Genomic DNA, 26070 nt, shown 5'->3' with positions numbered 1-26070 from the left:
AAAAGATCAAAAAGAGAAAATTTGTCATTTCCAGTTTACAAGTCTCCCTTTCGGTATCTCCTCGGCCCCCAGGGTCTTTACCAAGATCATAGTGGAGATGATAGCTCACCTCAGGAAACAAGGTCTAATAATAATGCCTTATTTAGATGACCTCCTAATTCAAAAGAACAGATGCAAAGCGGAGATCAGGGTTGGATTATATATAAATAAAAATCCTGTGTTCATCCCCAAACAAGGATATAATTCTTGGGTATCCTCCTAGACTCAGTCAGTCAGTCCTCTTTCCTCCCAGAAGAGAAGATATTGGGCCTGAGACAGAAAATAAAAAAAAATCCAAAAACAAAACTTTTGCCCAATCAGAGACGTAATGAGGCTGTTAGGAGTTCTGACGTTGTGCATATCCTCAGTCCCTTGGGCACAGTTCCACTTCAGAACCTTCCAGAACTGACTATTGAAGGTTTGGGACAAAAGACAGGTTTCGTTAGACAGGAAGGTCCGGATCCCGGTGTGGGTAAAATCATCCCTCGCATGTGGGACAAGGTCCTCAAATCTCGACAAAGTCTTGGTCTGGCAGAAAATACCATGTATCCAAATTCAAACAGATGCAAGCAAATCAGGTTGGGGAGCATACATACAGTGGGGCAAAAAAGTATTTAGTCAGTCACCAATTGTGCAAGTTCTCCCATTTAAAAATATGAGAGAGGCCTGTAATTTTCATCATAGGTACACTTCAACTATGAGAGACAGAACGGGGGGAAAGAATACAGGAAATCACATTGTAGGATTTCTAATGAATTTATTGGTAAATTCCTCGGTAAAATAAGTATTTGGTCACGTACAAACGAGCAAGATTTCTGGCTCTCACAGACCTGTAGCTCCTCTGTCCTCCACTCGCTACCTGTATTAATGGCACCAGTTTGAACTTATCAGTATAAAAGACACCTGTCCACAACCTCAAACAGTCACACTCCAAACTCCACTATGGCCAAGACCAAAGAGCTGTCGAAGGACACCGGAAACAAAAGTGTAGACCTGCACCAGGCTGGGAAGACTGAATCTGCAATAGGCAAGCAGCTTGGTGTGAATAAATCAACTGTGGGAGCAATTATTAGAAAATAGAAGACCTACAAGACCACTGATAATCTTCCTCGATCTGGTGCTCCACGCAATATCTCACTCCGTGGGGTCAAAATGATCACAAGAACGGTGAGCAAAAATCCCAGAACCACACGGGGGGACCTAGTGAATGACCTGCAGAGAGCTGGAACAAAGTAACAAAGACTATCATCAGTAACACACTACGCCGCTAGGGACTCAAATCCTGCAGTGCCAGACGTGTCCCCCTGCTTAAGCCAGTACATGTCCGGGCCTGTCTGAAGTTTGCTAGAGAGCATTTGGATGATCCAAAAGAGGATTGGGAGAATGTGATATGGTCAGATGAAACCAACGTATAACTTTTTGGTAAAAACTCAACTCGTCGTGTTTGGAGGAGAAAGAATGCTGAGTTGAATCCAAAGAACACCATACCTACTGTGAAGCATGGGGGCGGAAACATCATGCCTTGGGGATGTTTTTCTGCAAAGGGACCAGGACGACTGATCCGTGTAAAGGAAAGAATGAATGGGGCCATGTATTTTGAGTCAAAACCTCCTTCCATCAGCAAGGGCATTGAAGATGAAACGTGGCTGGGTCTTTCAGCATGACAATGATCCCAAACACACCGCCCGGGCAACGAAGGAGTGGCTTCATAAGAAGCATTTCAAGGTCCTGGAGTGGCCTAGCCAGTCTCCAGATCTCAACCCCATAGAAAACCTTTGGAGGGAGTTGAAAGTCCGTGTTGCCCAGCGACAGCCCCAAAACATCACTGCTCTAGAGGAGATATGCATGGAGGAATGGACCAAAATACCAGCAACAGTGTGTAAAAACCTTGTGAAGACTTACAGAAAACGTTTGACCTCTCTCATTGCCAACAAAGTGTATATAACAAAGTATTGAGATGAACTTTTGTTATTGACCAAATACTTATTTTCCACCATAATTTGCAAAAAATAATTTGCAAATCTTTAAAAATCAGACAATATGATCTTCAGTTTTTTTTTTTTTTCTCATTATGTCTCTCATAGTTTAGGTATACCTATGATTAAAATTACAGGCCTCTCTCATCTTTTTAAGTGGGAGAACTTGCACAATTGGTGGCTGACTAAATACTTTTTTGCCACACTATAGAAGGAAACTTCTTTCAAGGTCTTTGGCCAAAGAGAGTTGCAGAAAAATCATCAAACTATAGAGAGCTAAAAGCAGTATGGAAAATGCTAAAAGCTGTGTCAGGATGCTTAGAGGGTCATCATATAAAGATTCTGTCTGACAACATAACAGCTGTATCTTATTTGAGATGACAAGGTGGAACGAGATCACAGGATCTGATGAGGCTGTCGGAAAAAATATTCTCTTGGGGAGAAAGAAACGTAAAATCAATTTCTGCAGTTCACGTAAAGGGTTCCCAAAACCAAAGGGCGGACTTCCTGAGCAGGAAAACTCTAGACCAGGGAGAATGGTCTCTGAATCAGGAAACATTCAACCTCTCAGGAAAAAGATGGGGTTCTCCAAGGATAGATCTATTCGCTTCAAAAACAAATGCAAAAACCTGCAAATTATGCTCCCTAAATCCCAGGGACAACCCTTGGGCTATAGATTCCTTCTCCCAGACCTAGGATTGGAACTTGGCTTATGCGTTCCCTCTTTTTCAGCTGATCCCAAAAGTGGTTCAGAAAATCATTCAGGACAAGACCAAATCTCATTTTGATAACACCATGGTGGCCAAAGAGAATCTGGTTCTCGGTTCTCAAAAGGTTGTCGATCCAGGACCCTTGGATCCTTCCCTACAGAAAGGATATTCTAACACAAGGCCCATTGATTTATCCACATCCGGAATTCTTCAGGCTATCAGCCTGGATCAGAAATCCTAAAAAAACAAGTCAGACAAAGTGATCTCCACACTCAAAGCCTGTAGAAAAAGGGTCACTTCGGCAATTTACTTAAAGATCTGGAGAAAATTCTGCACCTGGTTGGGAGAGACAGATCCAAATCGGTCTCCTCCAAATATACAAGAAATCCTAGAATCCTTCAACGGGGGTTAGACATGGGTCTTCCATCGACCCTAAAAGTAAAGATTGCGGCCCTAAGCGTACATTTTTGGACTCATATTTGTCGGAGCATAGATGGATAAAAAGATTCTGCAAGGCAGCCACTCGTTTGAAGTCCCTTATCAGACCTCGTGTACCATCTGGGGATTTAAACATAGTTCTACAAGGCCTAACATCTAGCCCTTTTGAACCTCTGATTGAAGCTTGAAAATTTGTCTCGCTCAAAACCGTTTTCCTTGTAGCCATTACCTCTGCTAGGAGATTAGGCGAAATTCAGGCCTTATCCATTAGACAACCGTATTTAACTATTAGGGACGATCGCATTATTTTCAAACCAGATCTGGGTTTCTTGCCAAAGGTAGTTTCCGAATTCCATAGGAATCAGGAAATAGTTCCTCCCTCATTCTGAAAAAAAAAAAATATCAAAAAGGAAAATTTCCATTCCCTAGATGTTAGACGAACTGTTATGATATATAGAAGTCTCTAGGGAGTTGAGAAGAGCTGACAATCTTCTAGTCCAGTTTAGGGCAAAAATAAAGTGAAAGCAGCCTCATAAGCCTCCATTGCCAGGTGGATAAAACAGACGATCTGTCATTTTTATCGTGTCCAAAATCTTGCTTGCCCGGTAAAAATTAAGGCTCATTCCACCAGGGCAGTCTCTTCAACCTATGCCGAAAAAGCGGGTGCATCTTTGGACCAGATATGCAAAGCCGCGACCTGGTCAAATGTGCATACATTTATTAAGCATTATAGACTCGACTTGTCGGGATCTTCCGAATTATCCTTTTGGTAGGAAGGTCCCCCTAAAATTGATGATCTGTTAGGTCTCATATACTATGCCGTCTTGGGGGTGAAATGGGAAAAACTTAATTAGACTTACCGCTAATTTCTTTTCCATGAATCCACCATGACGGCACAGAATTCCTACCCAATAAATGTTATATTACCTTTTAGTATGAAGAAATACAAAAAAAATAATATAAAAAATATATATATCTTCACGGGCACTATAGTAATTTAAACACTGTGGTAGGAGGGGGGCAATTTAACATTTCTCTGTTTCCTGCCCCTACAGAGGTCATGGGTCAATCTCTCATATACTATGCCGTCATAGTGGATTCATGGAAAAAGAATTACCGGTGAGTCTAATTCAGTTTTTCTCTGTAGGGGACCCGTAGCCCCCAAACCAAGGGCAACATTGTAATCAGGTGAGGAAAACCGATTTCACAGTGTCTTTAGTTACATCGGGATGTCACTGGTGACATTCCCTTTAACATATGTCATGTCCTCACAGATTGTAACCCTATTGCAGACAGTGGGAAACTGTATATGAGCACTTATAGCTGTTTCTGACATATTTGTTACAGATCCATGATAAAAATACGCCTTGGAAATCATTCCTGGTTGTTCTAGATCCAAAAGCTGAAGAAGGACAGAAATCAGACGTCACCGAAGATGATGGCGAAGAGTCCCCAAAACCTGCAGAAAAGCTAAATTACACAGAGAACGGTCACTACCAGAACTTGACTGTGGTGCCAGGAACTGTGGATTTATTGCAGGAAAACACTACCTCCATTCTAGGCTGCAAGACAGACTGCACCATAATACCTCAAGAGGTGTACATAGCCACCTCACTTAGCCACCTGACTGTCCTCCACACGCAGACTGAATCCATTCAGGCAATGGTCAACTTGGAGTAGTCCAGTCACGACTGCTGCAAGTAAATGGGGTGTGGTGATGAGGGCTAGAAGCCGTCTTAACTATTTTACCTCATTTTGTAAGATTCTATAAACTTTTTGGTGCACCAAGGGAATACTCAATTATTTTTGTATGCAAACTTTTTTTTTTTTAGTTCATTAATCAAGAATGAATTTCCATTCCAGCCAGTGCTGCGTCTGTTTCTTTAAAATAAGCTGTTGGGGCTTGGTACATCATGAAGCATTGTTCTGGGGAAGTTGTGAGCCAGGTACCCTTTACTTAATTAATTTGATAGAAAGTACCCCCAAAGCTATGATCATACACTCTGCACATTAACAGCACAACATAAGGACAATGTATGTGCTTCACCCCCCCCCCCCCCCCCCCCCAAGGTATGCGATGAACTACTTTGGGTGCATGTACCACAGAACCTATAATCTAGAGTTTCCTGTGGTCACTGAGGAGGATGGTGACAATAAATTTTGTGATTTCCCAATTCAGTAAAAGGTTTAGACATTTATGTAATGTCCATCAGAAGAGCATGGATCCCGTGATTCAGTAGAAGCTGTGCACGAGATCCTTCGATCCTGGCCATCTAACCACTTATATGGGGGTCAGTGCTGATCATGGTATTTAAGCAGTTTACAAGTGTTATTAAAAAAAACACAAAAAAGTTTGTCCTTTACAAAATATTTTCTTATTTAAAAAAAAAATAATGTAAACAATTCTAAGTACCCAACTATTATATGAAAATAAATGACAACTCATCCTCCAAAAACAAACTCATAAAGCCCTGTGGGCTGTAAAAAGAAAAAAAAAATAATGGCTCTCAGAATGTGGCAACACAAAAGCAAATGATTTTAATAAGTGTTTTATATTGCCATAACGCTCTAAATTTGGTATCATTGAAATCACACTGATCCACAGAATAATGTTTTATTTATGACACAGAGTGATGGTCATGTTACTCAGAAAGCAGTGATTACTTTCCCTTTGAAAAAAAATGCATTTTTAAAGGGATTTTCCAGGATTTTTATATTGATGGCCTATCCTCAGGATAGTCCATCAATATCAGATTAGCGGCATCCGCACTGACTAGCTGTTCCAAAAGATGCCGTCCATTGTGTAGTGGATATAGCGGGCTACTGCAGTGCTGCTCCCACTCACTTCGATGGGAGCAGTGCTTCAGTTACCAGTTCTGGCCACTTCGGCCACCCTGCAGAGGAAGAAGTGAAACTGTTGCTGAAGAAGACTCATGCTTAGCCAAAATGCTGATGGACCCAGGAGACTACTGACCAATGTTTGGAGGCAAGGGATGATGTGGAGAAACGTGTCATGCCACAACGATTGGAAGTGATGAGAAGAATGAGATTGGGATCGCAATATATATATAGGTGAGCAGAACAAGTAAAGGGGGAAATGTTGCAGCGATGGCTGCCTATTTGATACCATAGAAAATAAACTATTGTCCATAACTGGTAGTCCCACTTGTTTAAGATCAAAAGATGGAAAATGAGTGATGGATGTTCCCTCTACAATATCTGAATTTGAACGCCAGCTCAACAAGTGTCTCCAGGCTTACCATGTGCCAAAAGCAATGTCATGGGCAATGTTGGGCTGTGTTGTAGTAGTGTGGCATTCTTCTCTTCACCTAGCCAAAAATCCTGTCTGCGACCAGATAAAGGTTGAACATCAAACAGAGCTGCCGAAACCCTTCTCACATCCCCTGGGCAATGGGTGCACAATTTGGCCAGGCAGCACCTCAGTTTTATTTGCAAAATCTTATGGCTGTTGGCCACTGGATGTGAGCAGGGTTTCGGTAACCACGTGGGCACCACAATATGTGTCCCTGCTAAAATTGTGTGGAGGATGTGCACTTTCCATAAATGTTTTGGGAAGATTTGGAGCTGAGTGTACCCAGCTATTTCTATATCTGCTCTAAAAATGACCTCTGATATTGAAGGGCTTGACTGTTCCTCCAATACATTTTATGAAGAGTGCTGCATGCATGGTTGGTCAAAGTTCTGTGCAACGACCCCATGTGGTTCCCTGTGGATGGACCCCACAATAACATTTATAAACCTATAAAAAGTCTGAATATAATATAGCATTTTAGACATTGATTAAGATCTGTTACTTACCGTATATCAAATTAAGGCATCTTGAAAACCCACAGTAAATATGTTATAGTGTCTCAGTATTACATAGTCAAAGATAATATCTTAAAACGTAAAGAATTACTGTATGTTCTTAGGGCCAACTGTGAAGAGCATTATTGTTAAATTGGCGAAGGAGGTCCATTCATTGGGACCCCCACAATTTCTTAGGAGCCTGCATTCAACCTTCCCGCTGGACTTGGACCCCCACCAAAGTAATATTTGTGTCCTACCCAGGTGATAAATGTGTCTAGCTGCTATTACACGTGAAGGCTCCACTCTTTCTGCAACAGCCGCACCCTCTCTACTTTGATTGACAAGGGCGGGTGTGATGATGTTTACACTGCCTAGCCCTGCTAATCAAAGTGTGGAGGGAGCAGCAGTTGCAGAGAGAGCAGAGCCTCTAGGTGTAACGGCAATGCTCCCGTTGCTCCTAGAGTCTCATTTGCAAATATTGAAAGTTCATTTTTCTCAGCAATGCACATGTGAACATGAAACCAACACAGATGCCAAGCACACATGCAACAGGTCAGATCTGCTGACAGGAGCCATTTAAGTCACGCTAACAGGTAAATTAATGAAGAGCAAACTGAACGACCTAGAATTCTGCCGAGTGCAGAACTTCAAATGATAACATTCTTCTACTACATCTTCATATGTCACTGACTACAGGTGTAAATGTGAGGTTCTTAGCGCACATTTTGATGAAATTGTGCGAGCCCATCTGCCACGTCACGGCGACCTCATTCAGATGGGTCCCTACACTATGAATTTATGTATAAGAAATATGTACCCCTCCTACAGACGAGTTCCCAGAGATCACGTTCTTAGAGACTACACTGAAACAGTGAGTATATAAGGTTCGCGCTTCAGTTATTTGGTCAGTTATTGTGAGCCCAAACCAGTAGTGAAGCCTACACAGAGAGGAGGTAGAATGGGAAGATTTGCACTTGTTCTTTGTTTTTGACCCGCACCTTATTTTCGCAAACAATAACTGACCAAATAACTGAAGTGTGAACTCAGCCTCAGAAGGTTATCTCCTGCTCTATAAAGTGTTAGAGTAACCCATCTTCATAAGACCACAAAATAGGTGATGGGATCAAAATAGTCATTTGAAAATTGTGCAATAAGATCACAATGGACACAACATTACTGTGTCCTAGTTTATACACAGGGCCTATGGGAGCAGAGACAGTGCAGCTGGGGTCCACACGGAATGGCTCTGGGGGCCACAGGTTGTACAACACTGTTCTAGAAAAACTAATTTTACAGTAAGTTTGCAGTCCTAGAGTTAACTTATTATTACTACCACTGCTATAAACAGAAGATAAATGTATTAAAAACTTCAGTACTTTTTTTTGGCACATTGCTGCTCCCAACCAGACTCTGTACAGAGAACTGCAACATAGCTCCTTTCTAGTGAAAAAGGAAGGCATTACACAACCAACCCATTGCTTGGCCAGTGCTGCAGCTCCTTCATTCTAGTGATAATTGGGAGCCTAAGAAGTCCTACCCCCACTGGTCAGCAAGTTATGGCATAACGAAGGCTGGATTCATATCACGTTTTGTGTTATATTTTACCTATACAAAATAAAGTATATGTTAAACGAATGCCTAAGATTGATGCCAGTTAGTGGCACCTATAACCATATGGTTCCATTGTAAAAAGAAAAAAAAATAACTTTTTTTTTTTTTTTTACTTGACTTTAGGATGCAAAAATACTACATGTTTGCATCCTAAAGTCAAGTAAAAAAAAAAAAAAGTTTTTTTTTTTTTTTTTTTACAATAGAACCATTGTGGTTTTGTATCCTTTTTTCCCCCCAAACGTATATGTTAGAACAACCCCTTTAACTTATCACTATTTATTCATACAGTAATCTAGACACAAAAGACTTTGATAAACTAAATGTAGGCTTTTCCATCAGTAAAATCACTAATATTAGCTCACGGTTAATAGCCACCCATAGACCATAGGCACCCATGAAAAAAAAAAAAAGCATACTGCGCAGCCTACATTGTTTGCAAGACAACGCAGCATAGGAAAGTGCAGTTGACTGTATTCTACCATACAATAGAAAAACCTAGATATATCAGCATGACTAGGGCCAAAAGAAAACTTTTTGCCTTCTTTTTGGTGAACGGAGGACTATATGCAAATGACATATGCACCAGGAACTTTCTGGATCCACACACCAAAGACACTGTGGACAATGCCTTACCTGTGTTTTTCTGAAAAGGGGTTATCAAACCCCTATAATGCCCGCCAAAAAGCCTGGGCCCCTCATACTGGTCATACTTATCCTGCTCCTCAGCACCCTCGTCGCTTCTGATGCCCACATGGCTGCCGCTGTATCTCCCTGTTGTGTGGAATTCTGGCTAACCTTTCTTATGGTCCTAGATCCTGTAGATAGAGTAGTTGAATTGTTCAGGCATGTCACTGCCAGTAGAAAAAGTCTGCCCTTAGAAGGTCCCTTATACACCTCAGGGTCCCAGGAGTTTCCATGGCAGTCTCATTTCATTCGGCAATTTGAACTTCTCTATCCGCTAGTTTGAGGAAAAAGCCTCATGGTCCTCTGGTCTCTTCTAGGTCCCAGAGTAGTCAGCATCAAACAGTGGTTTTGCCCTCTGTTTCTGCCAGGCCACCAGTGGCTTTTTGTAAGCCACTCTCTTGCCTTGTCCTTGTAATCTTCCTCTCAGTTCCATCTCACATGAAATGCGGGAAACTGGCACTATTAAAGGGGCTCAGGGGGCTGCAACTACTTCGTTCTAGCTGGGTTTAAGCGCTCTTAACAGCCTGTGATCAGTGGCATATCCTAGTAATACACCATGACATGTAGTAGTAGGAGAACCCGTTTAATTTATCACTATTTATTCCTACAGTAATAGAAACTAAAAAAATGATTTAATTAGCAAAATATATGTAAGCTTTTTCATTGCAGAAAAGACTGTAGGATTTAGTGACCATTTACATGTGCCAATATACAGACAATAATCAGCAATGAATTGCTCTTTATGAGCATTGTCACCGCCAGCTCTGTGAGAAGGTCTGTTAGACGTTCTTCGCTACCTCTTGCATGACGTTCTTTGTTTTGGTTTCACTTTGTCATCTCCTTTCCTTCTCCCAGATGTCACCTATTTGCACTGATTGTCTCCCTTTATATTCCCTCCCATACTGCCTTACATTGCGGTTTATACTTCTTCCTGGATGAGTTGTTCACTGCTAGATGCTCCTTCTCCTGATTCCTCAGATAAGTCTGTTTCCTTTATTTGTGTTTCCTTGCTGGCTTGATTGTAGGTGACCCTGACTCCGTCCGTATTAAGTGCAGGGAGCCGGTGGTCGTATCCCCTCACTATTATAGGGTTTTCAGGTGTCACATAGTATAAGGTACGTGGACATGCAATCGTCTACCACAAAGACCTTTGCATGGGCATAGCAGTCAGGGAGAGCTCTAGGGGTTTTATAGGGCTCACCCATATGCTCCTTAGTTTGGGATCAAGCCAGTCGGATGTTTATTTATAAGTTCCAGCTTTCTGCAACACCATCCGTGACACATTGCCTGCTTATGCAAAGTGCATGTACATGCAGAAATCATTGCCTCTTCTAGTGAGATGGCCTTGCGGTTCGCCCGTCGTTCTTTTCACGGCGAACTTTGCTCGTTCGCGATTTGCCGAACATGCGAACATATGGCGATATTCGCAACCGCCATATTTTTTTACGCCAAACTTTGACCCATGACACATCCATCAGGTGGGACAGGACAGCCAATTGAGACATTTCAGCACATGGACACACCCCCTTCCCTATAAATAAACCTGATCTGGCCGCTATTTTACATTCAGTATTTTGCCAGTGTAGGGAGAGGTTACTGTGTGGAGCAGGGACAGACTTTTAGAGAGTATAGAGACCCCAAACGCTAGCTAATAGGGCCACAAAAGTCCTTTTAAGGACTGGTATAGGTGTGCTGTCGATAGGTGGTACTTTTTCTTTAACAAAAAACAGAATACAGTTGCAAGAAAAAGTATGTGAACCCTTTGGAATGATATGGATTTCTGCACAAATTGGTCATAAAATGTGATCTGATCTCCATCTAAGTCACAACAATAGACAATCACAGTCTGCTTAAACTAATAATCAAATGTTACCATGTTTTTATTGAACACACCATGTAAACATTCACAATGTAGGTGGAAAAAGTATGTGAACCCCTAGACTAATGACATCTCCAAGAGCTAATTGGAGTGAGCTGTCAGCCACCTGGAGTCCAATCAATGAGATGAGATTGGAGGTGTTGGTTACAGCTGCCCTGCCCTATAAAAAACACACACCAGTTCTGGGTTTGCTTTTCACAAGAAGCATTGCCTGATGTAAATGATGCCTCGCACAAAAGAACTCTTAGAAGACCTACGATTAAGAATTGTTGACTTGCATAAAGCTGGAAAGGGTTATAAAAGTATCTCCAAAAGCCTTGCTGTTCATCAGTCCACGGTAAGACAAATTGTCTATAAATGGAGAAAGTTCAGCACTGCTGCAACACTCCCTATGAGTGGCCGTCCTGTAAAGATGACTGCAAGAGCACAGCGCAGACTGCTCAATGAGGTGAAGAAGAATCCTAGAGTGTCAGCTAAAGACTTACAAAAGTAAGTCCCTGTTAGCGAATCTACAATACGTAAAACACTAAACAAGAATGGATTTCATGGGAAGATACAACAGAGGAAGCCACTGCTGTCCAAAAAAAACATTGCTGCACATTTACAGTTTGCACAAGAGCACCTGGATGCTCCACAGCAGTATGAAAACCAAAGTTGAGGTGTTTGGAAGAAACACACAACACTATGTGTGGAGAAAGAGGCACAGCACACCAACATCAAAACCTCATCCCAACTGTGAAGTATGGTGGTTTGGGGCTGCTTTGCTGCATTAGGGCCTGGACGGATTGCTATCATCGAAGGAAAAATGAATTCCCAAGTTTTTCAAGACATTTTGCAGGAGAACTTAAGGCCATCTGTCCACCAGCTGAAGCTCAACAGAAGATGGGTGTTGCAACAGGACAACGACCAAAAGCATAGAAGTAAATCAGCAACAGAATGGCTTAAACAGAAGAAAATACACCTTCTGGAGTGGCCCAGTCAGAGTCCTGACCTCAACCCGATTGAGATGCTGTGGCATGACCTCAAGAAAGCGATTCACACCAGACATCCCAAGAATATTGCTGAACTGAAACAGTTCTGTAAAGAGGAATGGTCAAGAATTACTCCTGACCGTTGTGCACGTCTGATCTGCAACTACAGGAAACGTTTGGTTGAAGTTATTGCTGCCAAAGGAGGTTCAACCAGTTATTAAATCCAAGGGTTCACTTACGTTTTCCACCTGCACTGTGAATATTTACATGGTGTGTTCAATAAAAACATGGTAACATTTAATTCTTTGTGTGTTATTATTTTTTAAGCAGACTGTGATTGTCTATTGTTGTGACTTAGATGAAGATCAGATCACATTTTATGACCAATTTGTGCAGAAATCCATATCATTCCAAAGGGTTCACATACTATTTCTTGCAACTGTATATACAATTATATGAAACAAGATATTGATCTAATAAAACCCATAATAATACTGTATGTAACAATGTGAACCCAAAGTGAAGCACCCATGGATAAATTGTTATGCTGCTTCACAAGTAAATTCAGCCTCTAGAGATGACCATAAATAAAGATAGGAAGATAAATTTAAGAATGGCACCACCAACTGCATGGATTTAAGGCTAGGGTTACACTGCGATATTGGTTGTGCCCCAGCTGTCACAGCCAGGATCGCAGAGTAGCAGTGATCCCATAGAAATGAATGGACGGTGTTGGATTTCTTGCAACTGCTATGGTGATCCCATTAATTTCTATGGGATCACCGATACTCTGCGATCCTGGCTGCGACAGCTGGGGCATGACCAATGTTATAGTGTAGCCCTAGCCTAAAGGAAATCTGTCTACTGCGACCTTCCTATCCAGCTGTTTGCCTAGACACATAACTTTAGTTCACCTGATTCAAACACTGTCTTTCTTTTGTTGATTCGAGGCTCTGTTACAGAATTATGATAATTTTTCTTAAAGCAAACCTTTCACCTGGATTTCACTTAATAAACTAATAAACTATCACCAGTACCTTATAGATTATCCTCATTGTGTTTCCATACAGTCTTGTGCCGCTTTCCTGCGATGTATATTCATGAAAAAATCGCTTTATAAAGTACTCTTCTCCAGCTCCTGAAGTCACGGTAGAAGTCAAGGGGGTAGCCCTTCCCTCACTCCAGGCTGTAACTCCCCTGCCCTAACCCCGCCTCTAAGCAGTGTAATTGACACCCGGCTCTGTCGCCGGGACCGCGCTTGTACAGGCGGCGCATGCGCCGTCGGCCTCAGTAGCAGCGCGATCCCGTCTATCGCGCGGACTCAAGCGCGATCCTGTAACTGAATCGCGCATACGCCGTCCCCGATGCCTGCCTGTCTTCTCTTCCTCACGCGCGATTCAGTTACAGGATCGCGCTTGAGTCCGACGGCGCATGCGCCGCCTGTACAAGCGCGGTCCCGGCGACTGAGCCGGGTGTCAATTACACTGCTTAGAGGAGGGGTTAGGGCAGGGGAGTTACAGCCTGGAGTGAGGGAAGGGCTACCCCCTTGACTTCTACCGTGACTTCAGGAGCTGGAGAAGAGTACTTTATAAGTCGTTTTTTTCATGAATATACATCGCAGGAAAGCGGCACAAGACTGTATGGAAACACAATGAGGATAATCTATAAGGTACTGGTGATAGTTTATTAAGTGAAATCCAGGTGAAAGGTTCGCTTTAATACTCAAATTAGGCCTTTTTAGGCTTCATTCCTTTCTGTAGCCAGCCGCTCTCTCGCTGCTTTGCCACTGACTAGCCCTGTCAATTAAAGCAGCGAGGGAGAGACAGACCACAGAAAGGAGCGGAGACTGGGTGAAACAAGAGCAATGGTGACGCCCTCATTGCACCAAATGCCTAAATTACTCGGGAATGGAGCCTCAGATCAACAAAAGAAAGACCGCGTTTGAATCAGGTGAACCACAGCTATGTGTCCATGCAAACAGCTGGATAGGGAGGTCGCTGGTCATAAACTCTGCTGGGTTCACATCATGATTTTGTCCCACGTTTAATGTATATGTTGGAAAAAAAAACGATGCAAAAGAGCAGTACACTACGCTTTTCCATCCGCAGAGTCCGGTAAAAAACATATACGTTAACGTATATGTTTTTATTTTTGCAATGGAACTCTATGGTGATGGATGCCACTGTATGGCATCCATCTGAGGCATCCGTTTATCTTATATATTTTTTGTATACTTTAAATGTAAGACAAAAAGGTGATACATCCGATCTGCATTTTTTGCGGGTCCGATGCGGATCCCATTCACTTCAATGGAGCTTTAAAAGATGTCCGCACCTGTTTGTTCGTTCTGCGGCCCCGCAAAAAGGACAAGCATAGGACGGTTCTATTATAGGCTAGAAGTTCTGTTCCGCAAAATGCGGAAGGCACGCGGCAGATGTCCGTGTTTTGTGGATCCGCAATTCGTGGACCTCAAGAATGGCCGAGTCCTAAAGTTGTAAACTCAGTCACATGTGTAGGAGTGTCATATCCCTTTAAATCTTCAAGTGCATATGTTATTGGGAATTGATCAACAACCAATAGACTTGCTGGATGTGATTTTGAAAACAACAAGCTGTCAGTTGGCTGCAGTCAGTTACTGGTCAGTGTTGAGGGGAGATGGACGTCTACGCGCTCGGCTCTGCTCAGTGCGGAGATCACTTTATGGTGACGTCTTTGGCATCTTCGGAGCTTTCTTCTTGTAACTGTGCGATCTCTGAGGTAAGAGGCCAGGAGCTGATCATGAGGATGAAGATCTGAAGAAATGTCTGCTCATCAGACAGGACATAACTGATAATGGGGGGGGGGGGGGGGGGAAGGAAGGGTCTGACAAATGCTAGAAGAGTAGCTGTGATATATTGTAGCTGTAATAATGTGTTGCACGCTGTCGGACACTGCAAAAAACACACCGTGTGATATCTGTTTTTACAATGGTGGCCTATGGGTGACATATGCATCTATAATAAGGCATGCAGCTGCATACGGTGGAGACCTCCAATCAGCCAGAAGTGTAGTCAGGAGAATTTTCAGGCGTATAAGTCCAACTGATGCTTTAAGTGTCGTGTGAACACAGCCTTACCGCTAATAACATTGGGGGAGATTTATCAAACTGGTGTAAAGTAGAACTGACTTAGTTGCCCATAGCAGCCAATCAGATTCCACGTTTTATTTTCAGAGCTCCTTTGGAAAATGAAAGTTCTAATTTGATTGGTTGCTATAGGCAACTAAGCCAGTTTCCTTTTACACCACTTTGATAAATCTCCCCCATTGACTACACTGATGGGGTCTCCAGTGCCCAGACCCTCACTGATGTTATCTTCTTGTCTCCATGAAGGGTCAGAAAATACAAGACAGCTCCGTACTGAGCAGAACATTTACCTCCATGTGGAGAGGAGTTTTCTATATAAACCGTAGATGTGTTCATTATAACAAATATCAATGTATTTCCCAGAGCTGAAGTTTTCTGTAGATTCTAAACCCCTTCACACATCTCCATTCTGAATTCTGCAGAACATGAGGGACTTCACTGGAATGGGAGGTCTCTGGTGAAAGTTTTTTTTTTGGGTGTTTGATATTGATGACCCATCCTCAGCACAGGTCATCAATATGAGATCGGTGGGGGTCTGACACCTGGCAACCCCGTCGATGAGCTGCTTGAGGAAGCTATTGCGCTCTGGTGAGCACTGTGACCATCTCACAGCTTACTAAGCACAGCGCCATCCATTGTATAGTTGCAATGCTTGGTATTGCAGCTCAGCTCAATTCACTTGAATGGGGCTGACCTTGTCTAGGACATGTGACTGATGAATGTGATGCGACAAGGCTAGAATGAAGCTGCAGCACTCGCCTGAGTATTATATAGGTGTTGAATGTCTATATATATTTATATTTAGCCATATATGTAAGTAGTTTTCACTTATATAATAAGTATCTCTCATGTGTGTATATATAGTAAAAATGTGAATGTCTGCATTGGTACCTGGTATACATACATGGCCTCCAAGCCTTCTTGATGGGGCCTGTTTCCTGCATCTCCTGTGACATGGAACTGACAGAGAAGCTGATGTGGACAAGTCAGGAGAAAGATCAAGTACTAAAGGAAGTCACTGGAGGCCTGGGAGAAGTATAAAATTGTTCCATGTTGACTACCCTGACAACTGGAAGAGGCCAAAGGACATTGAGCCTTCTGCCTCCTAAAGCATTAATGGACAGGACTACCAGAGCTGCAGAAGTCATATACAGGAATAAAAATGGTTACTAATTTGAGGATTAGGGTCTTTTGAAACTCAAGGGAACCCTAAGGTCGCTAAGGAAAAGCCTACTACTTCTCTTAGCAGTGCCACGGTTGCGCCAACTTAATCTGGAGTCCTAGTTTCTGCCAGTGGTGCATGTGGAAAGCCTGATAGAGGCCGGGTTGGACTTTTAGAAATTGGTTGACTGAATTAGCCAACTCACTAGAAGAGTACTAGTTTTTGGGGGTTTGGGGTTTTTTACTTTCTGGGTAGGTGGAAAAGGAAGCGAGGAAACAAGGAACAGGAGAAGAATCACTGGAAACCTATGCTATCATGGTGCAGGACAGTCTATACTGTAGCATGGGCTGCAAAATTCCTGCAGAGGAGGAGGGTTAATAGGAGCCATGGACACAGCCTCCAAAGGGCCAGATGACACAGAAACACATCCCTGCTGCTTGAACAAAGAAGGAGGGACAAGACGAACAGGTAGGACCTCTAAATCTCTACCTATGCACTCCTGGAGACATAGCAGGGGCCATAGTACAAAAACTGTGTACCCACAGCAAGCCTAAAAAAAAAACCAGGTATGGGACAAACGACAGGCACGGCACATATGTCTATTGTTTCCATAGATCCTCATTCACATGATAGAAGCTAAAACATTGTCCTTAAGTTCATATGCCAGTATAAATTTTAATAACTGCCTAAAAAGGACAGTCAACTGCTCTTTTCTAGGAGTAGTCAACCCGCAATGAAATGTATACAGCAGAAATAATGACCGCTACTGAAATTTCACCACCGGATGCTGAGGTTTCTGCGGAAAGGACTATCAGAGCTATAGGAGTCATATGCAGAAGTTTAACAGATTGCCACTGAGGATTGAGGCCATTACAAACTCTAGGAAACCCTGAAGTGTCTAAGGGACAGTCAACTACTTCTCCTGGCAGTGCCATGGTTGCACCACAACCAGAAGAGGGAGTCTGACGAAAACACCTATTGTTTTCACATAATCTGCAACCATGAAATCGACCAAAAATCTAGTTTATGCAATTAGGATGGTCTGGGTGAGAAACTGGTTGCCCCCATTGAACAACTAACTAGAAGAGCCTTAGTTAAGGTGCTTTTACTTGATGGGTAAGTGGAGATGTACAGTAGGTGAGGAAGCAAGGCACGGAAGACTAAATTACTGGAAACCTGTGCTACCATGTAAGGAGCACTAGTTTTTTTTAAAGAAAAAGGCAAGGCATTATCCACATTGTGTCTGCACTACATATGGGCCCAGTTAAGCCCCTGGCACATATGTAACATATATCCATAGTCCTGTTTACCTGACCATAGGCCTTTACCTGACCATAGGTCTTAGTCAAGTTGATATACGTTGGTATACCATTTTATTACTGTATAGAAATATCACAGTCGTGTACTTTTCAAGGCAGAGGCATACTGCAAAAAAACACATCCTGTGCAGTATATATTTTTCTAACTTGGATGCCTATGGGGCACATGTGCCATTACATGCTTATACTGGTATACGTCAGAAGTTTCCATCCAAGGTAAGTGTTGGGAAATCCACCTGACATATACAGTACCTTTGGCGTAAAATATACAGTAAGTGCAGTGTGAAAAGAACCTAACCCACTTCACTTCATAATATGCGCATGACCGTATCTGTTTTGTGATCCACAATTCTCTGACCGCCTTTTATTTGCGGACCCGTTGTCTTCAATGGGTCCATAGTTCACATTTTGCGGAGGACAAATTCTATCTTTTTGCAGCATGGATATATGGATGAGGAAAGCACACACATGATACTGTCCTATACCTGAAGTCAATGGGTCCGCCAAAAATGCGGATGCAACACGGACGGCATTCATATTTTGCAAATCCATGATTTGCGGACCACAAAACAGATACGGTTGTGTGCATGGAGCCTTAACAAAATAAAAATCTTTTATCTCAGGATGAATAACAGTTACTAATACAGTGTCATCAGTGATGAATACGCTTACATTTATTATACTGGCGTCTGTTAATGTAAAACATACTTAGTATCAGGTTTACTGTAGGAATAAATAGTGATAAATTACAGGAGCCATGGTATATTTTTACCATAACTCATTGCAATGAGAAAACCAATTTAACCCATTTAAGTATATATTTATTTGACATGTTTATTTTCTGAATATAGCAGTAGTAGTATATGGTAACCCTATCACTGTAAACTTAAAGTGGTTTTCTTGAAAAAGATAATGATGACCTTTCCTTATCCTATCCTCGGGGGTCTGAGTCCCGGAACCCCTGCCGATTAGCTGTCCCAGGGAGCAAGTGCAGGCTTCAGGCGGCTATTGTATAGCGGTTGTGATTGGTATTGCAGCTCACCCTCATTGACTTGAATGGGGCTGAGCTGCAACTAGGCCACGTGACTAATGTAGGGTGATGTCACTGGCCTTGGAAGAGGCGTACAGATCTGAGGATAGGTCATCAATATCTTTTCCTGGACAACCTCTTTAATGTAAAAGTAGTTTTTTTAGAACAGGTTTGCACAATCTGTGGCCTCGAAGGCCGTTCTGTTTGGCCCCCAGCAGCACTGTGTCTCTGCTCCTGTAGTACCTGTGTATAAAACAAGACACAGTAATATTGACCACCATCGACCACTTTGTGGCTTTTTTAAGATGGGTCTCTACACTAACACTTTATAGAGCAGGAGACAACCTTCTTATATACTCACTGTTCCAGTGCAGTCTCTAAGAACGTGATCTCTGGGATCTCATCTGTAGGAGGGGTAGAGTATTTCTTATACATAAAGTCTTAGTGTAGGGACCCATCTGAATGAGGTCGCCTTGACGTGGCAGATGGGCTCGCACAATTTGATCAAAATGTGCGCTAAGAACCTCACATTTGCAGCTCTAGTCAGTAATGTACAGTCAGGTCCATAAATATTGGGACATTGACACAATTGTAATATTTTTGGCTCTATACACCACCACAATGGATTTGAAATGAAACGAACAAGATGTGCTTTAGCCGCAGACTGTCAGCTTTAATTTGAGGGTATTTACATCCAAATCAGGTGAACGGTGAAGGAATTACAACAGTTTGCATATGTGCCTCCCACTTGTTAAGGGACCAAATGTAATGGGACAATTGGCTTCTCAGATGTTCCATGGCCAGGTGCGTGTTATTCCCTCATTATCCCAATTACAATGAGCATATAAAAGGTCCAGAGTTAATTTCCAGTCTGCTATTTGCGTTTGGAATCTGTTGCTGTGAACTCTCAAGATGAGATCCAAAGAGCTGTCACTATCAGTGAAGCAAGCCATCATCAGGCTGAAAAAGCACAACAAACCCATCAGAGAGATAGCAAAAACATTAGGCGTGGACAAAACAACTGTTTGGAACAATCTTAAAAAGAAGGAACGCATCGGTAAGCTCAGCAACACCAAAAGACCCGGAAGACCACGGAAAACAACTGTGGTGGATGAGCGAAGAATTCTTTCCCTGGTGAAGAAAACACCCTTCACAACCGTTGGCCAGATCAAGAACACTCTCCAGGAGGTAGGTGTATGTGTGTCAAAGTCAACAATCAAGAGAAGACTTCACCAGAGTGAATACAGAGGGTTCACCACAAGATGTAAACCATTGGTGAGCCTCAAAAACAGGAAGGCCAGATTAGAGTTTGCCAAACAACATCTAAAAAAGCCTTCACAGTTCTGGAACAACATCCTATGGACAGATAAGACCAAGATCAACTTGTAAAAGAGTCATGGGAAGAGAAGAGTATGGAGAAGGAAAGGAACTGCTCATGATCCTAAGCATACCACCTCATCAGTGAAGCATGGTGGTGGTATTGTCATGGCGTGGGCATTAATGGCTGCCAATGAAACTGGTTGTCTTGTATTTATTGATGATGTGACTGCTGACAAAAGCAGCAGGATGAATTCTGAAGTATTTCGGGCAATATTATATGCTCATATTCAGCCAAATGCTTCAGAACTCATTGGGCGGCGCTTCAAAGTGCAGATGGACAATGACCCAAAGCATACTGCAAAAGCAACCAAAGAGTTTTTTAAGGGAAAGAAGTGGAATGTTATGCAATGGCCAAGTCAATCACCTGACCTGAATCCGATTGAGCATGCATTTCACTTGCTGAAGACAAAACTGAAGGGAAAATGCCCCAAGAACAAGCAGGAACTGAAGACAGTTGCAGTAGAGGCCTGCCAGAGCATCACCAGGGATGAAACCCAGCGTCTGGTGATGTCTATGCGTTCCAGACTTCAGGCTGTAATTGACTGCAAAGGATTTGCAACCAAGTATTAAAAAGTGAAAGTTTGATTTATGAATATTATTCTGTCCCATTACTTTTGGTCCCTTAACAAGTGGGAGGCACATATGCAAACTGTTTTAATTCCTGCACCGTTCACCTGATTTGGATGTAAATACCCTCAAATTAAAGCTGACAGTCTGCAGGTAAAGCACATCTTGTTCGTTTCATTTCAAATCCATTGTGGTGGTGTATAGAGCCAAAAATGTTAGAATTGTGTTGATGTCCCAATATTTATGGACCTGACTGTATATAAGATATAGTATAAGAATTTTCTCATTCTAGGCTGGGTCTAGTTCTGAATGGCTTCTACTAAAAACAATTCAGAGTGCATCGGTCCATATCTCATCTAACCTGGATTTTTACTTTTACCTCCATTTATTTACCTCTTAGCTAGACTTAAAGGGGTATTCCAACTAGAAATATTTATCACATATCCAATGAGTAGGTGGCAAATATTAGATGGGTGAGGTCTGACATTTGGCTGCTTCTGCAACTCGCATATAGTTTGTATGGAGTGGTGGCATGTATTCTCGGCCATCGCTCTATTCAAACTCCTCCTGACTGCTGTTGTGTGGCCAGGTGGATGTAGGTCCCCGTGTGTGGGTTCCAGATGAAGGATCCATACTTATCTACCATTTATTACCTATCCAGTGGAAAAATGATGTGTTTCTAACTGGAATACTCATTTAAAGATGCCATTCTCTTCACGGTTGGTCCTACTATGAATAATAGTACCCCAGAGCAAAACTTAGTAAGGCCCCCTCCCAGTGAGATTTCTGCCAAGCCTATGACCTTTAAGTTGAGACATTTTCAAATTATTCTTTTGCATACCACTCATTCTGAACACATTTCTCAATGTATTTGCAGCGAGGCCTTGAGAAACCAGACCGGAAGATGAGAGTGGTAGTGGCTTCTATTATGACACAGTCTATCACAGTGGCTGTCCTCTCACTGTTGCTTCTGAAGGCCAGTGCAGTGCAGGGAGGGGGCATCCATGCTTCTCTTGGGGTACACCCTGGTTCTGGTGCCCCTTGTCTGATAATAGCTGGATTGCTTGGGATATTAGGTGTTTGGATGGGTGCAAGGCAGGGCATGTAAAGTGCAATAGCCAGTGTATGATGTAGGAGTCAGGAACCAGGCCAGAGTTAGGCTACATTCACACGTCAGTATTTTTCTACATCCCGATTTTCGGTCCGTTTTTTTGCGGATCCGTTGTTCCTGAAAATGTTTCCGTATGTCATCCGTTTTTTGCGGATCCGCAAAAAACGGAAACATGTGAAAACTCAAATCCGACAGTATATTCTAACACAGAGGCGTTCCCATGGTGATGGGGACGCTTCTAGTTAGAATATACTGAGAACTGTGTACATGACTGCCCCCTGCTGCCTGGCAGCACCCGATCTCTTACAGGGGGCTGTGATACTGGTAAGTGAAAGGTCTGTGCAGCGCATTGCCTATAGCACAGACCTGTCACTTACCAGTAGGAGGAGCTCCTGGCCGGTCACAGACATCGCAGCTCTTCAGGTAAGTATAATGCTTGTATTTATTGCTAAGTAACCATGGCAGCCAAGACTGCAATAGCGTCTTGGCTGCCATGGTAACCGATCGGAGCCCCAGCGATTAAACTGGGACTCCGATCGTAACTCTCCGCTGCCACCAATGATGGGGGGGGGGGGGAGGGGGAGAGGTGAGGCCGCACTGGTCACATTTATTAATACTGGGAATCCGCACTGGCCACCAATGATGGGGGGGGGGGGGGGGGGGGAGAGGTGAGGCCGCACTGGTCACATTTATTAATACTGGGAATCCACACTGGCCACCAATGATGATGGGGGGGAGAGGTGAGGCCGCACTGGTCACATTTAATACTGGGGAGGGAGGGGGTCTGCCCCCTGCTGCCTGGCAGCCCCTGATCTCTTATAGGGGGCTATGATATGCACAATTAACCCCTCAGGTGCAGCACCTGAGGGGTTAATTGTGCAGATCACAGCCCCCACGAAGTGAAAAATCAGATCTGTAGAAAACTTACTGGGAATCCGCACTGCCGCACTGGCCACCAAAGAATATAGAGGGAAGGGGGCCGCACTGGTCACATTTAATACAGGGGAGGAAGCCTAATTTCCAGGAACGGAATCCGCATAAAACGGATGACATACGTAATGACATTACGAATGTCTTCCGTTTTTTGCGGATCCATTGACTTTGTATTGGTCCAGGATCCGATTTTTGTGGAAAAGAATAGGACATGTTTTATATTTTTTCGGACATGCGGAACGGAACAAAGGAAACGGACAGCACACATTGTGCTGTCCGATTTTTTCCAGGACCCATTGAAAATGAATGGGTCCAGATCTGTTCCAGATCTGTTCCGCAAAAAACAGAACAAATCAGGAAAGAAAAAACGGACGTGTGAATGGACCCTAAGAAGAAGAAGATCTCTCTTTACTGTAGTGCAAAATTGTTGTAATACATCCAGCTATAGCAAAACACAGTTCCAATTGTACACAGTGCAATTCTCTCCCAGATAGTGTTGTATGGATTTAGGCAAGGATGGGATGGAAATATTGGCCCTCTTGGTACACTATCTTGCAAAAGTTTCTCCCTCAGCAGAATCCATGGTAGGTAACTTTACTTTTACAGTTATACCTGTAATGCACATGGCGGCGTACAGGTTGAATAATATGACTGGCCAGTTCATTTCTGAAGTGTGTAGGGTGTCTTAACTGTATTCCCTCCATTGCAGTAAAGTCTGTATTGACCTCAGAGGTGATTTCTCAACCGTCTCCTTGCTCTTCTCTCTCTCTTGCTGTAGATCTTGCAGCAATAAAAAAGAGAGCTAGGGGGAGAGAGCACATGGACTTTGCTTTCTTCCTCTCCCAACTCCCTCCTCAGGCTCTTCTAGAACACTATAGAGCTAGGGGTAGAGCCAGCACCCCCCCCCCCCTCCTCAGCAACCTCCTGCAAAGGGCTGTGTCAGAGTTATTAATTCCATCCCTACCATACAGAGGTATTCTGTGAGTAATACATGGCATTACATAACATTACATTATATTACATTACACTTTAACAATGAACCATTTGCAGAGACCTCCTTGTACTAGGGTACAGCATATTCACATAAGACAAATGCCATATATACATAAGTAAATATCATTCTTCCCTTACATAGTGTTATATAAAACTGTCTACCTTCAGCCACCACTATGGGCAATTCAGTGCATAGGAAAATGCAATGAAGACAATGGAAGCTGTCTATGCATGGAGCTCCTTCTAGCGGCATACGCAGGAATATGTGATTGATTCATTTTTCCAGCACTTTATACACTCATAATATCCAGTGGTCACGGCCACCAATGCAGTACAGATATGAAGTGGGTCAGACGGGAGCTGCTGTGCATGCGTGCCCCTGCGTGCTTCTTACAGTCCCAGTCACCAGAGAGGCTGGTGCTTTTTCCTATTGTATGCAAACACAACCACCGCTGCTGGATTGCAGGTTGGTCATAAGTGTGGAAACAAGCAGTATATAATGTAAAGGAAAAATGAATCAAACCAGCAAGGGAAGCAATATGTACAATCACAATACATTAGTAATTGCCTGGTATTACCATGATAAATGCCATTTGCTGAAGTGAGACAACCCCCTTAAGGGACAGCTGTCCTCTCACACAGGACCCTGCCTCCATGGTATGTACACCGCTGACTGTACATTAAACCTTTGTATTTGGGAGTTCTTGTGATTTGTTGCTCTCCCCCAGCTTGGTACTGTATTTTTTAGTGAGCTTGGTTTAGGTGCTATTTATGTGTCCTTGGATTTGGTGTTGTATATGTATACAGAGCTTGGTTCTGGTGCGGTATATGTATACTGAGCTTGGCTGTATATGTATACTGAGCTTTGTTCTGGTGCGGTATGTGTATACTGAGCTTGGCTGTATATGTATACTGAGCTTTGTTCTGGTGCGGTATGTGTATACTGAGCTTGGCTGTATATGTATACTGAGCTTGGCTGTATATGTATACTGAGCTTGGTTCTCCTGCAGTATATATATATATATATATATATACTGAGCTTGGCTGTATATGTATACTGAGCTTGGCTGTATATGTATACTGAGCTTGGCTGTATATGTATACTGAGCTTGGCTGTATATGTATACTGAGCTTGGCTGTATATGTATACTGAGCTTGGGTCTGGTGCTGTTTATGTATACTGACCTTGGTTGTGGTGCTGTATGTGTATACTGAGCTTGGTTCTCCTGCAGTATGTATATATATATATATATATATATATATATATACTGAGCTTGGCTGTATATGTATACTGAGCTTGGCTGTATATGTATACTGAGCTTGGGTCTGGTGCTGTTTATGTATACTGACCTTGGTTGTGGTGCTGTATGTGTATACTGAGCTTTGTTCTGGTGCTGTTTATGTGTATTGAGCTTGGTTCTGGTGCTGTTTATGTGTATTGAGCTTGGTTCTGGTGCTGTTTATGTGTATTGAGCTTGGTTCTGGTGCTGTATTATATGTATACTGAGCTTGGTTCTAGTGCTGTATAGTCATACTAAGCTTTGTTCTGGTACTGTTTAAGTATCTTGAGCTTGGTTCTTGTGTTGTATGTGTATACTGAGCTTGATTGTGGTGCTGTATATGTATACAGAGCTTGGTTGTGGTGTTGTATATGTATACTGATAAAGAAGAAAATCCACAGCACTCCTCAGTTCTGGTGAACAAGCTGTTTACTTTATTGGTAACAGCAGCATAGGGATAGCAACGTTTCAACCATCTCTGGTCTTTATCAAGCTATGATAAAGCTTGATAAAGCTTGATAAAGACCAGAGATGGTTGAAACGTTGCTATCCCTATGCTGCTGTTACCAATAAAGTAAACAGCTTGTTCACCAGAACTGAGGAGTGCTGTGGATTTTCTTCTTTATCTGTATACCTATGGGACCCTCAGCCAGGATCCTCATCCGCGAGCACCGACCTATCTAGGTTTCTATTGGCAACTGTCCCTATATTGGGACCTGGAGTGCTGCTTAACCCTCTTTTTTTTTGTATATGTATACTGAGCTATGTTCTGGTGCTATTTAAGTATATTGAGCTTGACTCTTGTGTTGTATATGTATACTGAGCTTTGTTCTGGGGCCATATACTGTATGTGGTCTGGTGCTGTAAACGTGCTATACCTTGATCAACCCAAACGTTATCTTTGTCAGCCAAGTAGGAAACCTGTTGTTACATTTTTGAATCCTACTATCTCTAGCAATCTACTATAAACTTTGAAAAGCAAAGGGGAAGGGCTTTTAATTCTCCACTGTGAGCACAAAGAAGCCCACACAAATGGAGAGGAAGAGCTTTTAC

The 26070-nt window shown here is 42.7% G+C and overlaps 1 protein-coding gene across 1 annotated transcript in view; it reads left to right on the top strand.

Moving 5' to 3' along the window:
* Positions 1 to 6829, top strand: part of GZF1 (GDNF inducible zinc finger protein 1) — a 36519-nt gene extending 29690 nt beyond the window's left edge. Inside the window, exon 6 of the mRNA XM_040429760.1 lies at positions 4511 to 6829. Within this exon, the coding sequence (XP_040285694.1) occupies positions 4511 to 4843 (333 nt within the window). The 3' untranslated portion in view covers positions 4844 to 6829. The remainder of the gene's footprint in view (positions 1 to 4510) is intronic.
* Positions 6830 to 26070: the final 19241 nt, after the last annotated feature.

This window comes from Bufo bufo, chromosome 4 (assembly GCF_905171765.1).
Source record: "Bufo bufo chromosome 4, aBufBuf1.1, whole genome shotgun sequence".
In the NCBI taxonomy this organism is placed as follows: Eukaryota; Metazoa; Chordata; class Amphibia; order Anura; family Bufonidae; genus Bufo; species Bufo bufo.
This window is presented reverse-complemented; position numbering and strand designations above follow the sequence as displayed.